The sequence below is a fragment of the Chanos chanos genome, chromosome 1 (assembly GCF_902362185.1).
Source record: "Chanos chanos chromosome 1, fChaCha1.1, whole genome shotgun sequence".
In the NCBI taxonomy this organism is placed as follows: Eukaryota; Metazoa; Chordata; class Actinopteri; order Gonorynchiformes; family Chanidae; genus Chanos; species Chanos chanos.
In genome coordinates this window covers 21,264,709-21,284,710 of record NC_044495.1, presented here as the reverse complement: position 1 = coordinate 21,284,710, position 20,002 = coordinate 21,264,709, and the positions used below count along the sequence as shown (strand labels likewise).

At 40.8% G+C, this 20,002-nt stretch overlaps 1 protein-coding gene across 1 annotated transcript in view; it reads left to right on the top strand.

Annotated features, from left to right (window-relative positions):
- The window catches only part of ptprz1b (protein tyrosine phosphatase receptor type Z1b), a 19,946-nt gene extending 1,795 nt beyond the window's left edge, over positions 1-18,151 (top strand). The window contains exons 3-32 of the mRNA XM_030771180.1: positions 3,287-3,466; positions 4,586-4,737; positions 5,116-5,211; positions 5,713-5,779; positions 5,869-6,026; positions 6,794-6,944; positions 7,727-7,911; positions 8,285-8,411; positions 8,770-8,822; positions 8,924-9,563; positions 10,353-10,796; positions 10,884-10,888; positions 11,211-11,371; positions 11,567-11,658; positions 11,746-11,831; positions 12,626-12,646; positions 12,864-12,960; positions 13,093-13,175; positions 13,983-14,117; positions 14,271-14,405; positions 14,981-15,144; positions 15,331-15,466; positions 15,673-15,819; positions 15,903-15,996; positions 16,206-16,279; positions 16,355-16,477; positions 16,573-16,722; positions 17,014-17,156; positions 17,423-17,558; positions 18,008-18,151. Coding sequence (XP_030627040.1) covers positions 3,287-3,466; positions 4,586-4,737; positions 5,116-5,211; positions 5,713-5,779; positions 5,869-6,026; positions 6,794-6,944; positions 7,727-7,911; positions 8,285-8,411; positions 8,770-8,822; positions 8,924-9,563; positions 10,353-10,796; positions 10,884-10,888; positions 11,211-11,371; positions 11,567-11,658; positions 11,746-11,831; positions 12,626-12,646; positions 12,864-12,960; positions 13,093-13,175; positions 13,983-14,117; positions 14,271-14,405; positions 14,981-15,144; positions 15,331-15,466; positions 15,673-15,819; positions 15,903-15,996; positions 16,206-16,279; positions 16,355-16,477; positions 16,573-16,722; positions 17,014-17,156; positions 17,423-17,558; positions 18,008-18,151 — 4,379 coding nt within the window. The remainder of the gene's footprint in view (positions 1-3,286; positions 3,467-4,585; positions 4,738-5,115; positions 5,212-5,712; positions 5,780-5,868; positions 6,027-6,793; positions 6,945-7,726; positions 7,912-8,284; positions 8,412-8,769; positions 8,823-8,923; positions 9,564-10,352; positions 10,797-10,883; positions 10,889-11,210; positions 11,372-11,566; positions 11,659-11,745; positions 11,832-12,625; positions 12,647-12,863; positions 12,961-13,092; positions 13,176-13,982; positions 14,118-14,270; positions 14,406-14,980; positions 15,145-15,330; positions 15,467-15,672; positions 15,820-15,902; positions 15,997-16,205; positions 16,280-16,354; positions 16,478-16,572; positions 16,723-17,013; positions 17,157-17,422; positions 17,559-18,007) is intronic.
- Positions 18,152-20,002: the final 1,851 nt, after the last annotated feature.

Here is a 20,002-nt window from a genome sequence, read left to right as displayed (position 1 = left end):
ATGGAATGTGTTGTGAAATGATGCTCTCATAGTTTGTCTGTTTGTTAATCACTGCCCTGTATGTTTTCTACTTTTAACGTGAAAGGACAAACTGTTTATACCTTCCTATTAAGAGCAGGTGCTTGCAGAAGCATTTAATCGCTTAGGGGGAAAGATGATATAAACTGTATATATTTGTGACAGTATGAGTAAGGCAGAGTAGCTTAATTTCCCCAGTCCAGTGCCTGCTCTACAGTGTCATAGTAAACTGAATGCTGGGAAACTGGTCACATAAAAAGGGCAGGATAGAACCACACATTGCCTTTCTGAGTCTATACAATACAGAACAAAACAATAAACAATAAATCAAACCTTACAATAGATGCCTCAAATTTTTTCCTCCCCCATTTTACCATATTTTCAATTCAAAAATGTCATTGGGGATATTGGTTAAAAGTATACTTACTGTAACTTTTTAGAAGCATGTATGCTTGAATATGAACACTTCAAATGCATTTCATGTTTATAGTTTGTTTCATTCACTCTTTAGGCCAGTAGTGCCGTTTTTTTTTTTTTGCTTTAACCTGTGCTGAGGAAATACTGTCCCATAGATACAGTCGTGGACACTGAATCGAACAAGGGCTAAATTTCTGTTCTGAGATGGTGGGTGTAACTGTTTGTTTGTGGAAAAAGGCTGTTTTTCTGACTACTTTAGTGAGACTGAAGAGAGGGCTGTCAGAGGAGGTGCACTGGGTCGTGAGTAAGTGAATTAACATATGAAAGAGCAAACTTCATTGTGAAGCTTGGCACAGACATATTGAAATAGAGAGAAAGGGGAAAGGGAACGATATGTGTTCTTCTGTTTCCACACAAGTTGTTGCAGTGAAAGAGCACGTCCCTCCCAAAAACAAAAGTCCCCAAGCTTAAATGCTAATTTGCTCACGCACTGGAGTAACACGGTACCCATTTGAGTTGGCTGTGTTTTGAAGCTCCTTTTCAATCATGTTTTGGGCTATTAATGAAAAGCCTTCCGATTTAGAGAAAACTGGCTAATAGATTTAAAATTGCACAGTGAAACTTTGCTAGTATGTTCAGTGGGTCAGAGTTATCTTTATATCACGTGTTAACAGCGGCATTTTTCCCACGGTATTGTGTCCGTGTGCATATCAAACCATTTCAGGAAATATGTTGTATCAGCAAGTTTAATGCTGTAGTGGTGTGCACCAAGTCCAGTCTCCAGTGACTCTAGCTTATTATCCAAAACTTGTCTGGCTCAGTCGTTTTTCTCTCCATCTGCTGATACTATAGCCCCTCTGTCAGTGTCACGCTCTGATAAGCCTTGGCTACACTACAGCCAATCAACTCTCTCACTCCTCTCCCCTATATGTAACTCTAGTCTCTGTAGGCACCTCATTCTGGTCTCTGACATGGTTTTAATGTAGTGGATCACTATACTTACAATAGAATAGCATACTTTTTCTAGTGCAAGAAGAGCATTGCCAGAACCATGGCTTATCAGTTAGTATTCATCTATCTAAGAGGAACACCAATTTTTGATTTCTTATTTTCATTTATATAGCGATGACAGCCAAAAAAAAAGAAAAAAGAAAATATTGTGTGGGAATCCCATGGCAGACTGTTTGATTGTGTCTTGATGAGCAGTCACCATCTCCTGAGGTTTGAGAAAACACAGTAACAAGGGTGCGATATGGACGCTCAACAAGAGCAGCTTTTGTTTCAGCTGTTGACAGCTGCTCCTTTTATTTACTGTAGCCTTGTTTTTTTCGCACACAGCTTTTATGCTCTAGTTCCCTACTCTATTGTGATTTGAGCTTGAGGTGAGGCCAAGATGATGATGCCGCCAGTTTACTGTGTAATCAGGTTGAGTGATGCCTGTCGGGCTGTCACTGGAGGGAAGGCCTAATCATAATGACAGGTTGTGACTGTCATCTTGCTTAGTTCATTCTCATGCACCGTATGTCACCCTATGCCTCCAAAGACTACAATACACCATGTTCTACCCATGTCAGTGTTGTCCAAGTAAAAATGTAACCAGTGGTTTTACTTACCTGAAGTGTTCTTCAAAAAATGTTCACATTTTGATTGAAATAATAATAATAATAAAAAAAAATCAGCACTCTCATTAAAAAAAAACCCCAAAAACAAAAACATTTAATTTTATTATGTTTTTTCTCCTTCCAAACCTCTCCATTTGTTTTATTACCATGACATCAATGACATGTGTCCATAGTAGCAATATCTCATTGCCTCTAGATGTAATGACTGTGGGCAGCTGTGACTCCCCTGTGACTCCCCTGTGAGTCCCTTGTGACTCCACAGCCTCCTGACAGCCTATCTATTAAAGCACCATCAGCATGGTGACCACCTCAGCTCACAGCATTTTATTTCATATCATACGCCGTGCTCTTTCCACTTCTGGAGACACACAGGACTAGCCTTGTAGGTGGTTACCAATCAGACACATATCCCATTAAGTCCTAGATTTGCTCAGTCAGTTGCAGTGCTGGACCTAAAAATGATTGGCTGTGACCTTAGTCAACTGTTATTATAGATATGAACTTGTCTTCTTTGCAACTATCAGTTACTAGCAGATGTATTTTTAGTGTGGTGTGTAGATGAGGAGAGTTATGACACAATGGTGGAGATGCCAGTGAAGTCGTTCTGGTCTTTGACATACTAATTTTTCTGGCTCTGATCAAAAGATGATGTGAAATGACATTCTGTGTCTTGTCTTTTTAGGGAAGAGGCCTCAAGGCATACTTATAGTCAGCAGTGTGTGCATGTGTATGTGTTTGTGTGTATATGTATGTTTGTGAATTTGTGTGCTTATGTTGCATATGTATGCGTGTGTGAAGCTAGTGGATACTGATGTATTTGTTAAACCGTGAATGATGCTTTTCCACCCAACCCATGACATCATGCTATGCTGAACCAATGTGATGTCAGGTTGACTCATTCTCTGTACTGTCACTTTGTTCAAAGTTTACATTTTTACATCTCACAGAGTATGTCTGAACACCTAAGAGTACAAAGGAGATGTCTGCATTCTGTGTCGTAGTGAGATGATTCTACAATCATTTCTTAATATGTACTCCAAACAGATTATGATCTTGTCTGACCAGTATTCCTCCTCTGTCCCCTTTCCCTCTTTTGTTTTTTACAGAACATAAACAAAATTGTGACATTTAAGAACAAGAGCTTTCCCTCTGTGTAATTGGAGAGGTCACTGGATCTGTTGTGTTGTATGGATTCTCAGCAGTATTGCTCTGCTTATCTTTCTCTTCAGGGACTTTAAACCAGCAGCACTGGGCCAAAAAGTATCCTGCCTGCAACAATGCCAGGCAGTCGCCCATTGACATAGATGAGGACTTCACTCAGGTCGACGTCCACTTTCAGAATCTGCTGCTGGAGGGCTGGGACCAGCTCACCCCAGAGTCCACCACCATCAAGAACGATGGGAAAACAGGTCAGATATCCCACCTTCCGTCATTATGATCCTTATAATGTCCATGGGTATGTGAACATTTAGAGTGATCTTCTTTATGTGTTAGTATGAGTGGAGATTTGAATCCCCATGTTTGTGAAGGTCATGTTAGTTTATTTTCATTGCTGATCATTGCAGTGCCTGTATTTAAAAGATGAGCAGGTATGAACAGATCCTAATTCATTTAAGGGAACCAAATGATCAGTGGTATACTATACAATATACTCCTTTTCCTGTCTCCTTTTGTTCGCTACTGAAGGCCTGAGTATGTCAAAATAATACCAATACCATCAGAACATTCTGCAGAGTCTGCGTGAGCTCTCCTTTTATTCAAACCTGCGATTCCAAATTTGAGGGTATAAACAGATGTAACACTAACAACTGCTGGAACAGGACTGTTTTTCACAATTCATGTTGACTGCTCTAATTAAAATATATACAGCCCCGAGTATATCATACTTAATGGCTGGCGTATTCCAAATGCATATTAATCAGCGTATGTTAATATATATGAGTCTCAGTGTTTGAAGCCTGGAGAGAGACGAGTGAATGATGTTATGTCAGGGTTGTGGTTGTGTTAATATCTGAATAATGCTATTACCATACTCTATGATTGGCAATTCACAGAGAATTGAAGAGGAACTGGTTAGATGAATTTTGTATTTCTGTGCCAAAGAGTGTTAGATCTAACTCTAACCAAGACAAAATTAAATCAATCTAAGATGGTATCCTTCTAATGTAAATCCTGCTGTTCTTATGAAAATGTATGTGATATTTGGGATTATAAAAGCTTTTTTACATGCTGATAGAAAAAGACTCAGCCATAGAATGATATCTCTGATCTGTCTGTCATCAGCCTTTATGTATTAGTGCGAATGGAGGCTCCTTGTCCTCACTGGAACATGTTTTCTGTTTGTATGAGTGCATGTGTGAAACCAGAGTTCTATTACACCTTTACCAAAATCCTCAGTGTGTAAGGAGATCAATCAACCTGGAAGGTGCATATTCTCCAGCTCGCTGTGTACCAGATGTATGAGTGATTAACACCAGCGTCATTGTCTGGTGTGTGTGTTTGTGTGTGTGTGTGTGTTGTCATCTCAGTGGTTATAAGCTTGAGCGGGGAGTACTATGTGAGTGGAGGAGGGCTGAGCTCCAGGTTTAAGGTGGCCAAGATCATTTTTCATTGGGGTCGCTGCAACGCATCCTCAGACGGCTCTGAGCACAGCCTGAATGGCAACAAGTTCCCTCTGGAGGTACTAAAGACACAATACAATATAATAAGAATACAACTGAGTAGTTATTAAGTAGTTACTAATGCATGAATGAATGAATTAAATGGGCAAATAAAAAAAGGGAAAAAAGAAGAGGTGTCTGTGGTATCTTTCCCTATTGTTCTGAATTAGTAAATGGAGTGTGGATATAAGCACCTCAACTATTCGTACCCAGCTTGCTGTAAGTGGTTTATAGTAAAATACTATTCTGTGAAACAAGGTGCAGTGCATTTGACCATCAAACCGACCACTATTAGGGTTTTATTTATTAACATTTTAATTAAATAAACTACCAAAGGCAGGAGTTCATTCCTGAGTACAGTTGTGTCCTCAGATGATGTTCTTTGCTCTTGCACACAGATGCAGATCTACTGCTATAATGATGAGGGGTTTAAGTCCATAGATGATGCTGTTGGTGCTGGAGGGAGGATTGCAGCGCTGGCTGTTCTTTTTGAGGTGAAAATTTGCTTGTACACAGACACACACACAAGTTTGTATTCATACTACATACAAGAATACTAACCTATCCCTAACCCATCCCTAACCCTAACCCCAACCATAAACAAAGAAATATTTTGACACTTTTAGGTTTACCAATAATAACAATATACTTTAGAGAAACTTTGTTGACTTAGTGGGGAACAGCATTTTGTGCCCTCCACTGTCTCTGTTCCCCACACTGTGAGTGTGCAGTCAGGCTGCAAGCCCCAGTAAGATAGCTTTACCTGAAACACACACACACACACACACACACACACACAAACCCCTACAGCTGGACCAAGCTTTTTACATTCTCAGGAATAATCAATGTGCACTTCTGACAGTATTAATCAGGTGTGCTAGTTACCATTTTACCAGGGTAACTGATGCTTGCATACAGAGATAATGCAGTAGAACAAGTATAATTGTGATAATCATAAAATAATGACTTTAAACTCGTGTTCTTTTCTTCCATAGGTCAGTTTTGAGGACAATGAGAACTATGCTGCAATTTTGGGTGCTATCAACAGAGTGAGCCGTTTTGGTGGGTAATTTACTCAACTTGTTTGTATTTATATATTACAATGTTTTTGATGGAGTTTTTGAGTTGAAACTCTTTTCCTTCACTTAAAGGCAAAAGCAGCACTGTCGAGTCGTTCTCCTTGCGGGGCCTCTTGCCAGATTTTTCAGACAAGTACTACATCTACAACGGCTCTCTGACCACGCCTCCGTGTACTGAGATTGTGGAGTGGATTGTGTTTAAAAACACTGTGTCCATCTCAGACTCACAGGTGAGATAGTGTCTGTTGTTTGACAGTTAAGCCCATAATTACACACACACACACACACACACACACACACACACACGCAAACACTCAGCCTGAGCAAGCCTCCTCTCACTGTTCCCTGCCTGGGCCTCTCTCTGACAGAAACTTGGGCAGAGGAGTGTGACACAGCACCCAATACAAGTCCCTCTTTCCCATCTCCCAGAATAGAGCTCTGAGTGCACTTATGACAAGTCTTCAGACCCTCCCCAGCCAAACGCAGGGGCAGCATCAATATTTCAGCACAGCAGGGAGGCACATGCAACACAAACAAGTCCCATACCACAGAGAGGGGGGGGGGCTTTTTCAGTTTTTAGCCACACTTCATAGATGAGTGGAAGATTCCAGTGGAATTACTTTACATATCTCTGAATTTTCTGTAGGTCTCTGTTTTTTATCTGTCATAATAAAACAAAGAGGCTGTGTTTTTTTTTTTACTGTGAAGTAAAATCACTGCAGGTTTACCAATAAAAAGTATGGCTCTAAATGACTGATAAAGTATTGCAAGTTTACCAGTCCATGACTATTATCTGAAACACAGATTAGTTATACAAGGATTAAATGCAGTGCTTTGTAATAGTACTGGTACTTTAATCAGCAACATTCAAGTGAATGTTGTCGTAATGAATGTTGTTGTTGTTGTGTGTGTGTGTGTGTGTGTGTGTGTGTGTGTGTGTGTGTGTGTGTGTGTTTGTGTGTGTGTGTGTGTGTGTGTGTGTGTGCTTTTACTGTAGCTGGAGATGTTCTGTGAGGTGATGACCATGCAGCAGGCTGGCTATGTCATGCTGATGGACTATCTGCAGAATAACTTCAGAGAGCAGCAGGACCAGTTCACAGGCCAAGTCTATTCCTCCTACACTGGCACAGAGGAAGTGCTTGCTCCCAGTAGGTCCCCAACATATACACAACCACCCAGCCACACACACACATGTAATATACACACACCTGCCTTACAATATCCAAGCAGTCACTGAAAACCTTCTCTTTCACACACACACACACATACACACACACACACACACACAGGTAAAGAACAGACTTCTCTCAAGTTCAGTTCAGTGTTTACATCTGTCCCCTTTTTTTCCTGACATGGACACACATCCGCTTTGCTTTTTAAAGGCTCAACAGTGAGTGTGTGTTGCTAGGTAACCTCACTTTGGTGTTTCCCCCCTCAGTGTGGCCATGTTCCTTTTGTTCTCTTTTTCACACAGAAACTTGGTGTGAGTGAACGACAAGGAAAATTTTGATAGAAGGAGCAGATACTAGAGAAGATGTTGATTACAGGCATTTCTAGAGAATGTTATTTGCTTTACATGGGTAATTAAACTAAAAACAGCAGCATGGTTATGTTAAGCCAATCAGTAAGTCAACATGTGCCCTTTTGTGTTGAATGCTGAATGTATTTTTGTCCTTTGGCATGTTAATAGGCTGTTTTCACGGATGCTTAGTTAAGATCTCTTTTATTCTCTTCTAGTTCCTGTGGCTACCAATATAACAAGCATTTTCACCCAGCTTGTGATAGATCCTGTGTATCACACTCCATTCAGACCTCCTGACTTTTGACTATATGGGTTTCTGAATTCTGAGCAACCATGTCTCAATGTAAGTGTATGTGTATAATGTAACTATAATTATCAGACACTGTGCTTTGTGTGTGTTGTTTGTAGTGTGCAGTTCAGAGCCAGAGAATGTCCAGGCAGACCCACAGAATTACACCAGTATAGTGGTGACATGGGAAAGGCCGCGGGCAGTCTATGACACCAGCATTGAGAGGTACTCCGTCACCTATCAGAGACTGCAGGGCAAGGACTCACCCAAACGACAGTATCTCACAGATGGAGATCAGGATGTGGTAGGCCCTTTTAGTCTGTCTTTGTATCAGCGAAGATTAACAAAGTAATCGACGTACAGTATGGTTATATGACAAACTGTTTATTCACATTTACATTCTTTGTTGGTGCATGTCATTTAGTAATAATACAGGAACACACAGTGTATTTCTTTACAAGTCACATTTAATAAAGCACTAGTTACAACAGCAGATCACCGGTGCATCATACGTTACTGAACCAGTGTTATTTTTTTTTTTTTCTGAACAAGCTTTTCATCATGTGAAAAAATGTAATTTAACTCATCATGGTTCAGTCCTCATATTTGTGGCAGTGTTATTTGATAATGATAATGACGATAATGACATGTTGTTAACTGCTGCATGTGTTTCTCAGGGGGCTATAATCCAGAACCTGCTGGCTAACAGCAGCTATGTGGTCCAGGTGGTGGCGCTGTGCACCAATGGACTTATTGGGCGGATGAGTGACCAGGTCATTGTGGACATGCCTCTGGAAGACCCTGGTAAGACCACTTCATCCAGTCATGCTGCCTGTAAGAGCGCTGCAGTCAAAGATCTGGAAGTATAGACATATGTGAGACAGTGCAGGGCTCTCCACAGTCTGTCTTGAGGGGCATGTATTTATACTGGTATTGGAGTTAACTTTCAATCAGGTATTGATTATAGACTTGAAAAGACTCTCTTGCCAAGCGAGTGAACTTGCATCAAACTGCATCAGTGAACTGAGCCAGTGAACTTGCAAACTGCATCAGATGGTTCACTACAAATTACTATGGACATTTACCGTGGTCTTGAGCTATTGACAAAATTCACATTAATTTCTTTGTGTCATATTGACACACAAATCTAATCTCTCCATAGAAAATGATCCTGATCCATCTCCAGATTTAGCACAATCTGTGGACTATGAAGAGGTAATGCTATATTTACCTCATAGTGAAATATTTTAGGAGTATTCAACTCGAGACTGCAACTGCATAACACAACTTGATAACACAGATTTGATATCTTTAAGGTAACTTCACCCAAGACTAGAAGAGTTGAAAAACTAAACACTCCCTCTGGCCGTACCTTCACCCGACATTCCTCCTCCTCCAAGAGCTCCATATCTGTCACCATGGTGACTGATCAACCTGGCTTCCTCTTCCCCGGTATCAGAACCACAACACTACCGATCCGGCGAAGGATTACTGAGGAATCTGCGTTGTCATGGTCACCTGATCAAAACAAAGCTGAAACATACACAAAACAGTCTATCAGCAGACTTGTGCCAAAGGAGGGGGAAATTACCCCTCGCAATGACATGGTTGTCACAGACATCTATTACGAAGACTTCCTCAACCTTAGTAGTGTAACAACCACTGTATCCATGAATGAGGAACTTCAGAATCTTATCACCTTGCCAGATGAACCTGATCAGGTGTCCTCAGGTGACCAGGAGCTGACCACAGCGGATAATGACAACCGTGATTCCAAGAGGGCAGAAACAACCCCTCTCTCCAAATCCTTAGGTTATTTAACCTCTGCCCCTCCTATGCAATGGGCACCAGGTACAACCACCAAATCTAGCACCACCTCAACTACCATAACCACTACTTCCACAACATCTACCTCCAGCAAAATCCGACTTCACACCACGCAGCCTCTGTTAAATGGTAAGACCCTAAAAAGAATAATCTTCCCCTGTGCTGATTACTCTAAAGCTTGCATGCTCAATGTTTAGTACTGATGTTGTTGGTTCATGATGTTAAATAGTGATGCTGTTGGCCCGTTATGTGTTAGCTGTTTCATGGGGAGGGAAATGCTATTGTCATGCATTATATTGATGAAGATAATGTCTGCTGTGATTATGATGGTGATGATGTTGATAATATGTAGTGTTTTCACGTCTGAATCTTGTGTAGATAGATGGTGGTGATGGGAATAGTTGTAGTGGTTAGCTGAGGACTACATACACGTTGCGTATTTGGCTCTTGTGTTGAGGTTCCTCGGTTATTCAGAGAGAGATGTTCCCTTTCTGTGCCTCTCTCCAACATAAAGAAATCCGTACAGGAGATTTTGTTGTATTTGTTTCACTTTCTGGGAACTGCAGTGGCTTATTCCAGTGTGCCTGCCTCCTACTGCGACTTCAAGACATGGTGGTGGTGTTGCTCCCGCTCTTTCTCTGCTTGTTGCTCTGGGATACGGATAGATTCATCTAAGCATTTTGCATCTTATCATCATCTAACTTGAGGGTGAGGGTGCCCCCTGGTTGTCACTGATTGACCTACAGCTATCTCTGCTCCTAAAGGCTGATTTTTTCAGTCTCACTGTCTTGCCTGCTTAGTTCTCAAAGCCTTTCCCCTTCCATCGACTGCTTCAGTGGATAGACTTCATGTAACTGAAAGACCTCTTTGTTACAGTTGCCATGCTCAGTACTCAAAATGTCCCCTCGGCATCTCCAGATTCCTCCTCCCTGCATTCAGCCCTGACCCCAGAGGAGGGGTCCACTCCCTCATTCACACTGGATGGCCAGGGAGAGTCCAGTGGGTCAGGTTCTCCTATGTTTCTGGAGGAATTAGAGCGGGAATTTGAGAAGGAACAAACTGGGTTGGTCACAGAATCCACTCACACAGACATGGCAGTGGTCTCACTTATAGAAGCTGGACTGAAAGAAAAGGCAGAGGATGAAAGGAACGCTGACAGTGAGGGGCTCTCCTCCACGTTTTACTTTGAGAGTGAGCCAGAGGCGGATGGCTTTACCACAAAGAGCCTAGACTTCTCATCCAGGAAGACTGATATGTCTGAGAGAGACGGAGGCTCTGGAGAAAGTGTCTCAAAAACCCCTTTCAACCCCAGTATATCTGTAGAACTGCGTGTTCCAGACCTGACTAATAGAAAGTCTGTGGGTGGGTAAAACATATGCAGGGAAAATGTATTTTGCGGAGCTACTGCTTACTGACTATCACATTCTCTTGTTTTCTGTGTCTGTTTAGGGCAGGTATGTGGATTAGTATTATGTTAAGATGACACATCATACTAAATGGTCTTGATCTGATGTTATCCACCAGGTGGCAGCAGACATGTTAACTGGCTACATAAAGTAGGGTTATGTTTTTTAATCTTAGTCCTTGGAGTCACATTTCTGCTGTAACACAGCAATGGCAAAATGTATATGTCTTTTATCTTGTCCTCTCTTATCAGTTGATGTTCAATGTGACATGTGTGAATCCAAATTAGTCCAGTAAGCACACTATAGCACTGACTATGCAGACACATGAACAACCATCAGGCTTCCCCAGTAGGGGACCTATACTCAGTAGTATGTGTCGTACACAGAGGCGAGTAACAGCAGTCCTGAGTCTCGTGTGGGCATGGTGGGAGGAGTGGAGAAAGAGATGAGGACTGTGGTGCCCCTGGCTGTGGTTTCCACTCTCACTATCCTGTGTTTACTGGTACTTGTGGGCATCCTCATCTATTGGAGGTATTGTTACACTACACTACACACACACACACACGCACGCACGCACACGCACACACATACATGAACAAACAGGCTGAATTTGAAACGCCAGTGAATATCCCGAACATTTAGTATATATTATGTTCATATATTGTGTGTGTGCGTGTGTGTGCTTGGTTGTGTGTGTGTGTGTGTGTGTGTGTGTGTACTTTGCAGAAGATGTTTTCAGTCAGCACATTTCTATGTAGAAGACAACATATCTCCTAAAATCATCTCTACTCCATCAACACCTCTGCTCTTAAACACAGGTAATGTACAATTTAACACACACACACACACACACACACACACACACACACACACAAGCATAAAGTGGCAATGTGATTTTCTTTCAGATGATCATGAGGCCCTTCCAGTGAAGGAGTTTGTGAAACATGTGGCAGACCTACACGCCAACAACACGTTTTCTAAGGAGTTTGAGGTATTTCTTATTCACCAACACAAAGCTGAAGACAAAGCACTTCTCATACAGCAACTAAATGCAAATTCAGAGAACCAGTATATTAGCATATTGTAGGTCACTTTCAGTGCTAGGACAGCCTACATCACAAATATAACATATTTATGTGTGATTTAAGTTAATGAGTCACAAATGTTCTCTTGTTTTTAGTCATTTGCATGGAAAACTGAAATCCCTGATTGAAACATAGATTATCTTTTACCTACTCAAATATTAATGGACAGTTGGCTTTGTTAAGTTCTCTTAGCATACAGGACATATCATAGTTGTTGAAAGAAGCCAAGCTGCTTTTGATGAAGGGAGATATATGTGTATTGTAGTCTGTGTGGTGAAATAACCGGTCCTGATCTAAGTGTGACTGTTGTTTTGCTATTGGTGGAGCATGTGTAGAGAGATTGACAGGCATGCTCGATGTGACATGAGAACAGACTCTGTTTTTGCACTTTAATTGCTGGACTGCATGGCCAATCCCAAATACACACACACACACACACACACGCACGCACATGCACATGCACATGCACATGCACACACACACACACACACACACACACACACATACACACATATTTATACACACATAGAACTGCTCTTTCCAAACCTGTGTGTAGCATGATGAGAAACTTTGACCAGACCCTAGTCTCACTCTCTCACACGTTTGGAAGAAGCTGACTGTGTATGTGCACTCTGCATCTCTCTCTGTCTGTGCTGGAGTTTCATTGCTGTGCTCTCTGCATTCTCACTCCCCTCATTAGATCTTGAAAGAGTCTTATGAGGTAAGACATGTCTCCCTCCTTGTTTTAGTCTTAGTTTAAATTGTCTTAGCGTTAGTTGTTTCCTGTCTTGTTTCCTTGTTTGTGTTGTTGTTATTGTTGTGGATATGGCTGTATGGTCTGTGCATGATAACTCTGTGGGATTAAGGTGACATAGATAGAATGGTTGGTGTGGCTGTGCAGTGCTGAGAGTGATGGTGTGTTTCAATCTGTATTCCAGGAGATCCAGGGATTCACAGCAGATATGGGTATCACCACTGAAAGCTCCAACCACCCAGACAACAAGAGCAAAAACAGATACATCAACATTCTGGCCTGTAAGAGACACTCACTTACAAGCTTACACATACTCACACGCATACAAACATACATACACACACACACACACACAAACACACACTTTTTTGGACTATTGTGGAAAGAGATGTGTAACTGCTGTTTTGTTACAGATGATCACAGTCGAGTGAAACTCTCACACAGTCTGGACAGAGATGGGAAGTCTGCAGATTACATAAATGCAAACTATGTGGATGTGAGTGCCCATGTTGTGTATTCATGCTCTAAAATTCACTTTCATTGTATTACTTGAAGTAGAACTATCCACCATCGTAACATCAAAACTACACTGCAGTGCTGCCGTGAATAATTTGCCCTTGAGATAGTACATTGTAATTTAATGAAGTTGTTTCTAACACAGTTGATTAATTAACACAAAAAGGAAACATAATCATTTCTTTAATTCACATCAAAACAGAATCTTAACTTGAACTAAATAACTAACTAGCACAATTGTCATTTACATATTTTAGAAATATATATATATATACGTACTGTCTGGTTACTCCCACTAATTTCAAACATGTCAAGTAAAAAGGTGAAGAGAAGCATATGCATCGTCGTGGGCAGAAAAGTCATCAAACAGTTCTTTGGTACCTTTGCAAGGACAGACTTCATTACGTTAGTCTGCACATTTGGATCCATAATCTTTTCTATGTGGAACCTGTCACTCAACATATAAGCATGACTGCCAGTTGCTCACACCTAGGCTTTTTGCCATTGTGCTGCAATCCTTAACATAGTGTCTGATGCTCCATCGAAGTCTTGTAGTGTGATCACACACAATACTGAAATAGGCAAGAACAGGAATACTAAAAGCATGTCAGTAGAGATGGTCATTAAAGGCTGTCTGATATTAGTATATTTTTTAATATTTTGTAGCGTCTTCCTGGAATTAAGAGATGTTTGTTGCTTCCTTAATTTATTTGAACTTCTGTCTATATTCTTTTGAATTGCTTGTGTATCGTCTATTTATACATACTGTGACTGTGTCTCTCGTTAGGGTTATAAGAGGTCAAAAGCCTACATAGCTGCTCAGGGACCTCTGAAGAGCAGTCTGGAGGATTTCTGGAGGATGGTGTGGGAACAGAATGTAGGCGTGATCGTTATGATCACCAATTTGGTGGAGAAAGGACGAGTGAGGACCCTAGTTTTTCTGTCTCTCTTGCTTGTGAATCTCTCTCTCTCTCTCTCTCTCTCTCTCTCTCTCAGATAATAATTGCCTATCATAGTTTTTATGCAACATGATTTATGAAGAGGATCCATGAATTACTGATTTTTTACATGGCAGAGGAAATGTGACCAGTACTGGCCCCTGGAGAACCAGGAGGAATATGGGAATTTCCTGGTCACTCTGAAGAGCACCAAGACTCTGGCCTATTTCACCCTGAGGACCTTCACTCTGAGGAACACCAGCATCAAGAAGGTTTGTTACATTAACGAGTCAGGACTATTTGCGTCAGTTATCTTAATCACAAATCAAAGGATTTAAGCCGATTTAAAATGACAAGAAATTTCTTGGCTGAAATTGTTGAGTGTAAGAGACTATGAGTGAAATTAAATTACTGAGTAAGTTGTTCAACTTTAGCATGTTCCTGTTACGTTTCCTCTCGGTGAGGAGTGAAAATGCTTCTCGAAGCACATGTATTCACATCAAAATGTGATGATCGGCTACATTTTCATCATAACCCACTTTTCAACCACCTTGATAATACAGGCGGGACATTTAGCCCGACTACAAAGTAGTACCTTTCAGGTGGTGGTTGCTGTGTTAGAGGAGCACATGCATCACATAAAAAGGCACTTTTTTTGTTGGCAAGCATATCAGTCAAAATGACAGGTCTGACAATCACAAAAATATCAGGTTCCATTATCAGCCAGACTGATCATAGTTCAACCCTTCAGTCATATGCCCTCCTCTCTAACTCTTCTCAGATGGTTAAATTTCTTTCTGCCAGTTTTTTTGTAGTGAGGTCCCATGTTTGTCTTTTCTCACTCCAGGGTTCTCTGAAGGGGCGCAGTCAGGAGCGAACTGTGGTTCAGTACCATTACACCCAGTGGCCTGACATGGGTGTTCCAGAGTATACCCTCCCTGTGCTCTCCTTTGTACGCAAATCCTCTCAGGCCAGGTCTCCAGACATGGGGCCAGTGGTGGTGCACTGCAGGTGAGCTGAATTTGCAGATTTACAGGAAAACATGTGCAGACAATAGAATCCATAATTTTTACTCATTCGTGTGCGATATACTCCAGTGAATGTAGTACATTTGTAAAATTGATCAGATTTATATCAGTTTGTGTAGCATTTAGCAAAACATGATAAAACTGTGTCTTTTGTGTGTGTTCTGTGCAGTGCTGGAGTGGGAAGAACGGGCACCTACATAGTATTGGACAGTATGTTACAGCAAGTCAAGGAGGAAGGCACTGTGAACATAATGGGCTTTCTCAAACACATACGCACACAGAGGAACTTTTTGGTGCAGACAGAGGTAAAAGCTTCTGACTTTGTGTACAAATACAAAGTATAATATGATGCAAATTCAATCTCCGGTAGCTTCAATAGTGTGTGACTGGCTTTAGCATTTCACACATTTGTTATATTGTAAACATTGGAAGATATACACAATTCTGTATTTGAGTATTTGTGCGTAAAAGTTGTGCCTTTTATTAATAGTTAACTTCCTCTGGGATCTAGGAGCAGTATGTCTTCATTCATGATGCCTTGGTGGAGGCTATCTTGAGCAGTGAGACAGAAGTGCCATCCAATCAGATTCATGCATATGTCTCTGACCTCCTCACCCCAGGCATCTCTGGTAGCACCCAACTAGAGGGGCAGTTTAAGGTAAGACTCCTGCACTTATGTGTGCCTGTGAGAGACTAGTAATAGTTGAGGTCACCTGATAACTAATGACGCTGTCATAACAGCTGATAAGCCAGAGCTGTGCCAAGCAGAGTGACTGCTCAGTAGCGCTGAAAGAGGCCAACGCTGAAAAGAACAGGAGTTCCTCCCTCCTGCCTGGTGAGTATCACAGATAAGAGCAAAGCACAATTAATATCAAACTACCAAAAAAATTCTGAATGTCAAATACTTCAACTGCTGTTTTGTGAAAAACTTGTTTTGGAGGGCAAATCCAACATATTCAGCATAATCTACAAATGTTGTTGTGTATTAGACTAGACTTGCACAGTCCCTTGCGAATTTATAGACATCTTGGCTTCTTTTTGCAGTGGAAAGGTCCAGAGTAAGTCTGTCTACAGTTACCGGAGACTCCTCAGACTACATCAGTGCCTCTTACATTATGGTAAGTGCCTGTTGTAAGTTCACGGTTTTGCTTTTGCTTGATGAGATATCTGAGTCTGGCTCTTCTCTGTCCCAGGGTTACCATAGGAGCACTGAGTTCATCATCACACAGAATCCTCTCTCCAACACCATACAGGACTTCTGGAGAATGATCTGGGACCATAATGCTCAAATCATCATCTCTCTGCCTGACACACAGGTGAGGTAGTGCTGCAAACAGTCTTCATCCTGAATGTCAGTAAGACAACTTGTTGCATAAGATCTGCATTGCTGTTTTTTTTCCTGTCCTTTTAGACTGAAGAAGCAGAATGTATCTACTGGCCAAGCAAAGAACAGCCAATCAGCTGTGAAACATTCACAGTGACCTTTACAGGTGAAGATAAGGTGTACCTGTCCAATGAGGAGTGTTTGGTGGTGCATGACTTCATCCTGGAGGCCTTGAAAGTGAGCACACTAACATGTTACAGCCTACACCGATAAAGTTATTATTGGGTTGAACCATTCCTGTGGTGGTAGAACCTAAACTAAAATAGAGGCAAAACAGTTCTGGTTATTTTGAGGAGCAGAGTAAGAAGCAAAGACGTTTATTGTGTTACAAAAGTAAAAAAGAAAAAAACCAAAGAAAACCTCCCGTTCTTCTTTGTAGACCTTCCTCTACATACATGTCTACTTCAAAATGTTTTGTTTGTTTTTTATTTTCAATGTCTCCTTGTATCTGTGTTGTGCCCCTGTCAGGATGACTATGTTCTTGAGGTGCGTCAGTATTCTGCTCCATGTTGGCCCAACCCTGACAGCCCCATCAGCAACACATTTGAGCTCATCAACATCATCAGAGATGACACCAGCCATCGAGAGGGACCCATCGTCATCCATGACAAGTACTGTCTCATCCTAACTCTATACTAATCTCTCACTCTAACATGCTCCTTGAAGCCTCCGTGTACTGCATTATTTCTGCATGACCTTAAGTATTAATCCTCTAGTATTCATTTTTTTTTATGTCAGTTTAAAAAGGTGATATATTTTAAATGTTTTGTTCTTACAAAACACTTGAGTTAAATAACAAAAAAGGTTAAAGGCTGTCCGTGCTGCCTGGGTACTTCAGTAAGTCTCATGCTGATTTTTAACATTGCTACTTGAACAGGAGAGGTGGCTGTACAGCAGGAACCCTTTGTGCCCTGACCACGCTGGTTAACCAGCTGGAGGAGGAGAACCGCGTGGATGTCTATCAGACAGCCAGAATGACAAACCTCATGAGACCAGGAGTCTTCAGTGACATTGTGAGTTGTCTGGTCACTCCTGTGTTCTGTCTGCTGTCACTGTGTCCCTTTTAATAAAACATATTTTTTCATCAACAATTACAGAATCTGTCATCAATTTGAAGGCCTAGCCTTGTTTTTGAGTCAGAGAGGCAAAATGATTGTCATGTTTCATGAGTTCTTCATCCTAGACTGACAGGACGGTTCACAAATACCAAGAGATTTTCATGAAGAATATTTTAGAATAATCTATTCAAATAATAATACTGAATGATGAGAAATGATTAAATTGATATTTTAATATATCAGAATAATAATGGACACTCTTAAAACATTTAGAAATGTACAACTTGAGTCAAAATGTAGTGCCTCAAGATGTTTGCTTTGACTTTGATTCGTGAATACATGTTGCGTCATTAATACTGTAATGGCAATAGCCTTGACTGACTTTGTCATTGTTTTAACTGCAGGAGCAGTACCAGTTCCTTTACAAAGCCATCCTGAGCTTGGTTGGCACCAAGGAGGATGAGAAGACTCTTCATTCCCCAGAGAGCAATGGGACTGTTCCAGGAGGCTCCACTAATGCTGCTGAAAGCCTGCAGTCTCTCATGTAACCTGTAACCTCTGCAGAACTCACACGACTGGAGAATGCCTCACTCTCGTGGGTTAGAAAGCACTGTGCTCCAGTGTGAGAGAACATTATTGTTATATACATATATACATATATACATATATATATATAGATATATTTTTTTTTTCCTCAGTTGAAAGTTACCCTGCAGTCTGTCTCTTAGTGAGCTGACTTAACTGCTGGATATAATTTGGTTGTGTACTGTGCCTTTTTGTAATTCTTGTTGTACTTTGAAATGAAATGCTTTGATACATTGTTACTGTTGGAAGTAATGCCAAATTTTTACTGTCTTAAAAGGTAACTGCTGTCTTGCTGTCGATGCCCTTTGCTTAATTTGATTTACCTGATTAAAAGGTTATATATGAAAGCGATGTGCAAAACATTGGATGACAGATTTCTATCTATTTTTTTTTTTAGATTGGCCTGGATTTATCATATATTGAGGGCATTGTCAACCTATTGGGAAATGTAAATATTCAATGCTGTTGTACTTGCAAAAAAAAAAAAACAGAGACAAGTTAGAGACCACATCAACAGACCAAAACTATTTATACCACTAGATTTTCTATTTTACTACTGTGTTTTATAGTCATTGTAATGGTCTAACTGTGTTTTGAAAATGTAGTTTAAATATTGCTAATGTTTTAATACAGTTATTTTTTTCCTTATAAATAATGTTTTACTTTGAGGCATGAGGTCTTGATGTTTTCTTTTTCTGGAAATAAATCAGAAATTGTGATCATAATGGGCAGAATGGAGCATCAAAGGGACAGACTTATTTTACAGACCTGTGTTCTCTTGCTTCATCATTAACTGCCTGTCTCTCGGTAAACTGGACTGCTACTCAAACGTCACAAGCAGTTCTGACATGTAAATGTTGTTTTTTTTCCTTCCTCTGAACTTCAGATGTTATTGCTTAAATCTTAGTAAAGCATTTGCAAAGAAATACTGCCCATTTTATCTCAAAGTCTTACAGTTAGTTTCAATCTTTCGGTGCATTTTCCTTTTATCACATGCATGTTCTTCAGTCTGCTGATACTTTTTCTTAGCATTGCTAAGAGTTACTGAGTTACTGAGCATGTGTTACTGTAAGGCAAAAAATAGTTGGCTCAAGCAATAGCACAGTGAATTTAAATTTGAATTTAAAATGTACACAGTGTAACTTACTCAGGACCCTCTTCTCAGCACATTTCTTTTCTAACGTAGCAGTAACATTGCTGATTTGAAATGAGTGACCATGTCTGCATCCTGGAAAACACTATTGTTTACAGGAGAGAAGTACTCCAACATGGTATGAAGGTGATCATTCAGTCCTGTTGTATAGTGTGGGCATAACATGAGAGGATGGGTGAACCAAAAGCACTCTAAAATACTGTTCCTCACATCAATAGGAATCTGTTAGAATCCCTTACTGTTAGAACTAGCCAGTCAGGACCATGGACCTCTCTTGGTGTTGTCTGTTTGTGAAGAACCTGGTGATGGAACACTTATGTCATGACAGTACACTTCTCTACTGGCCGACTGACCATTACCCGTAATGACCATTACCCGTTGTGTCCCCAAACGTAATGACCATGGTTTGTGCAGTGCGGTCCACTGGTATACCTGTAGAGTTCTAAGCAGATGGTTCTTCATAAAAGCACCTGTTCACCCGATTAATTCTTGGGGTGAGACAACCTGTTCAGCACTGCGCTATGAACTAATGCACAGTCATCTTGATTCAGGACTCTGCATTAACCACCACTTCCCATTATCAGTGTTTACTCACCATATCAGCTTCACTTTTAAGACTGCTCTGGCAAGGAATGACCAACAGTCAACCCTAACAAAGTTA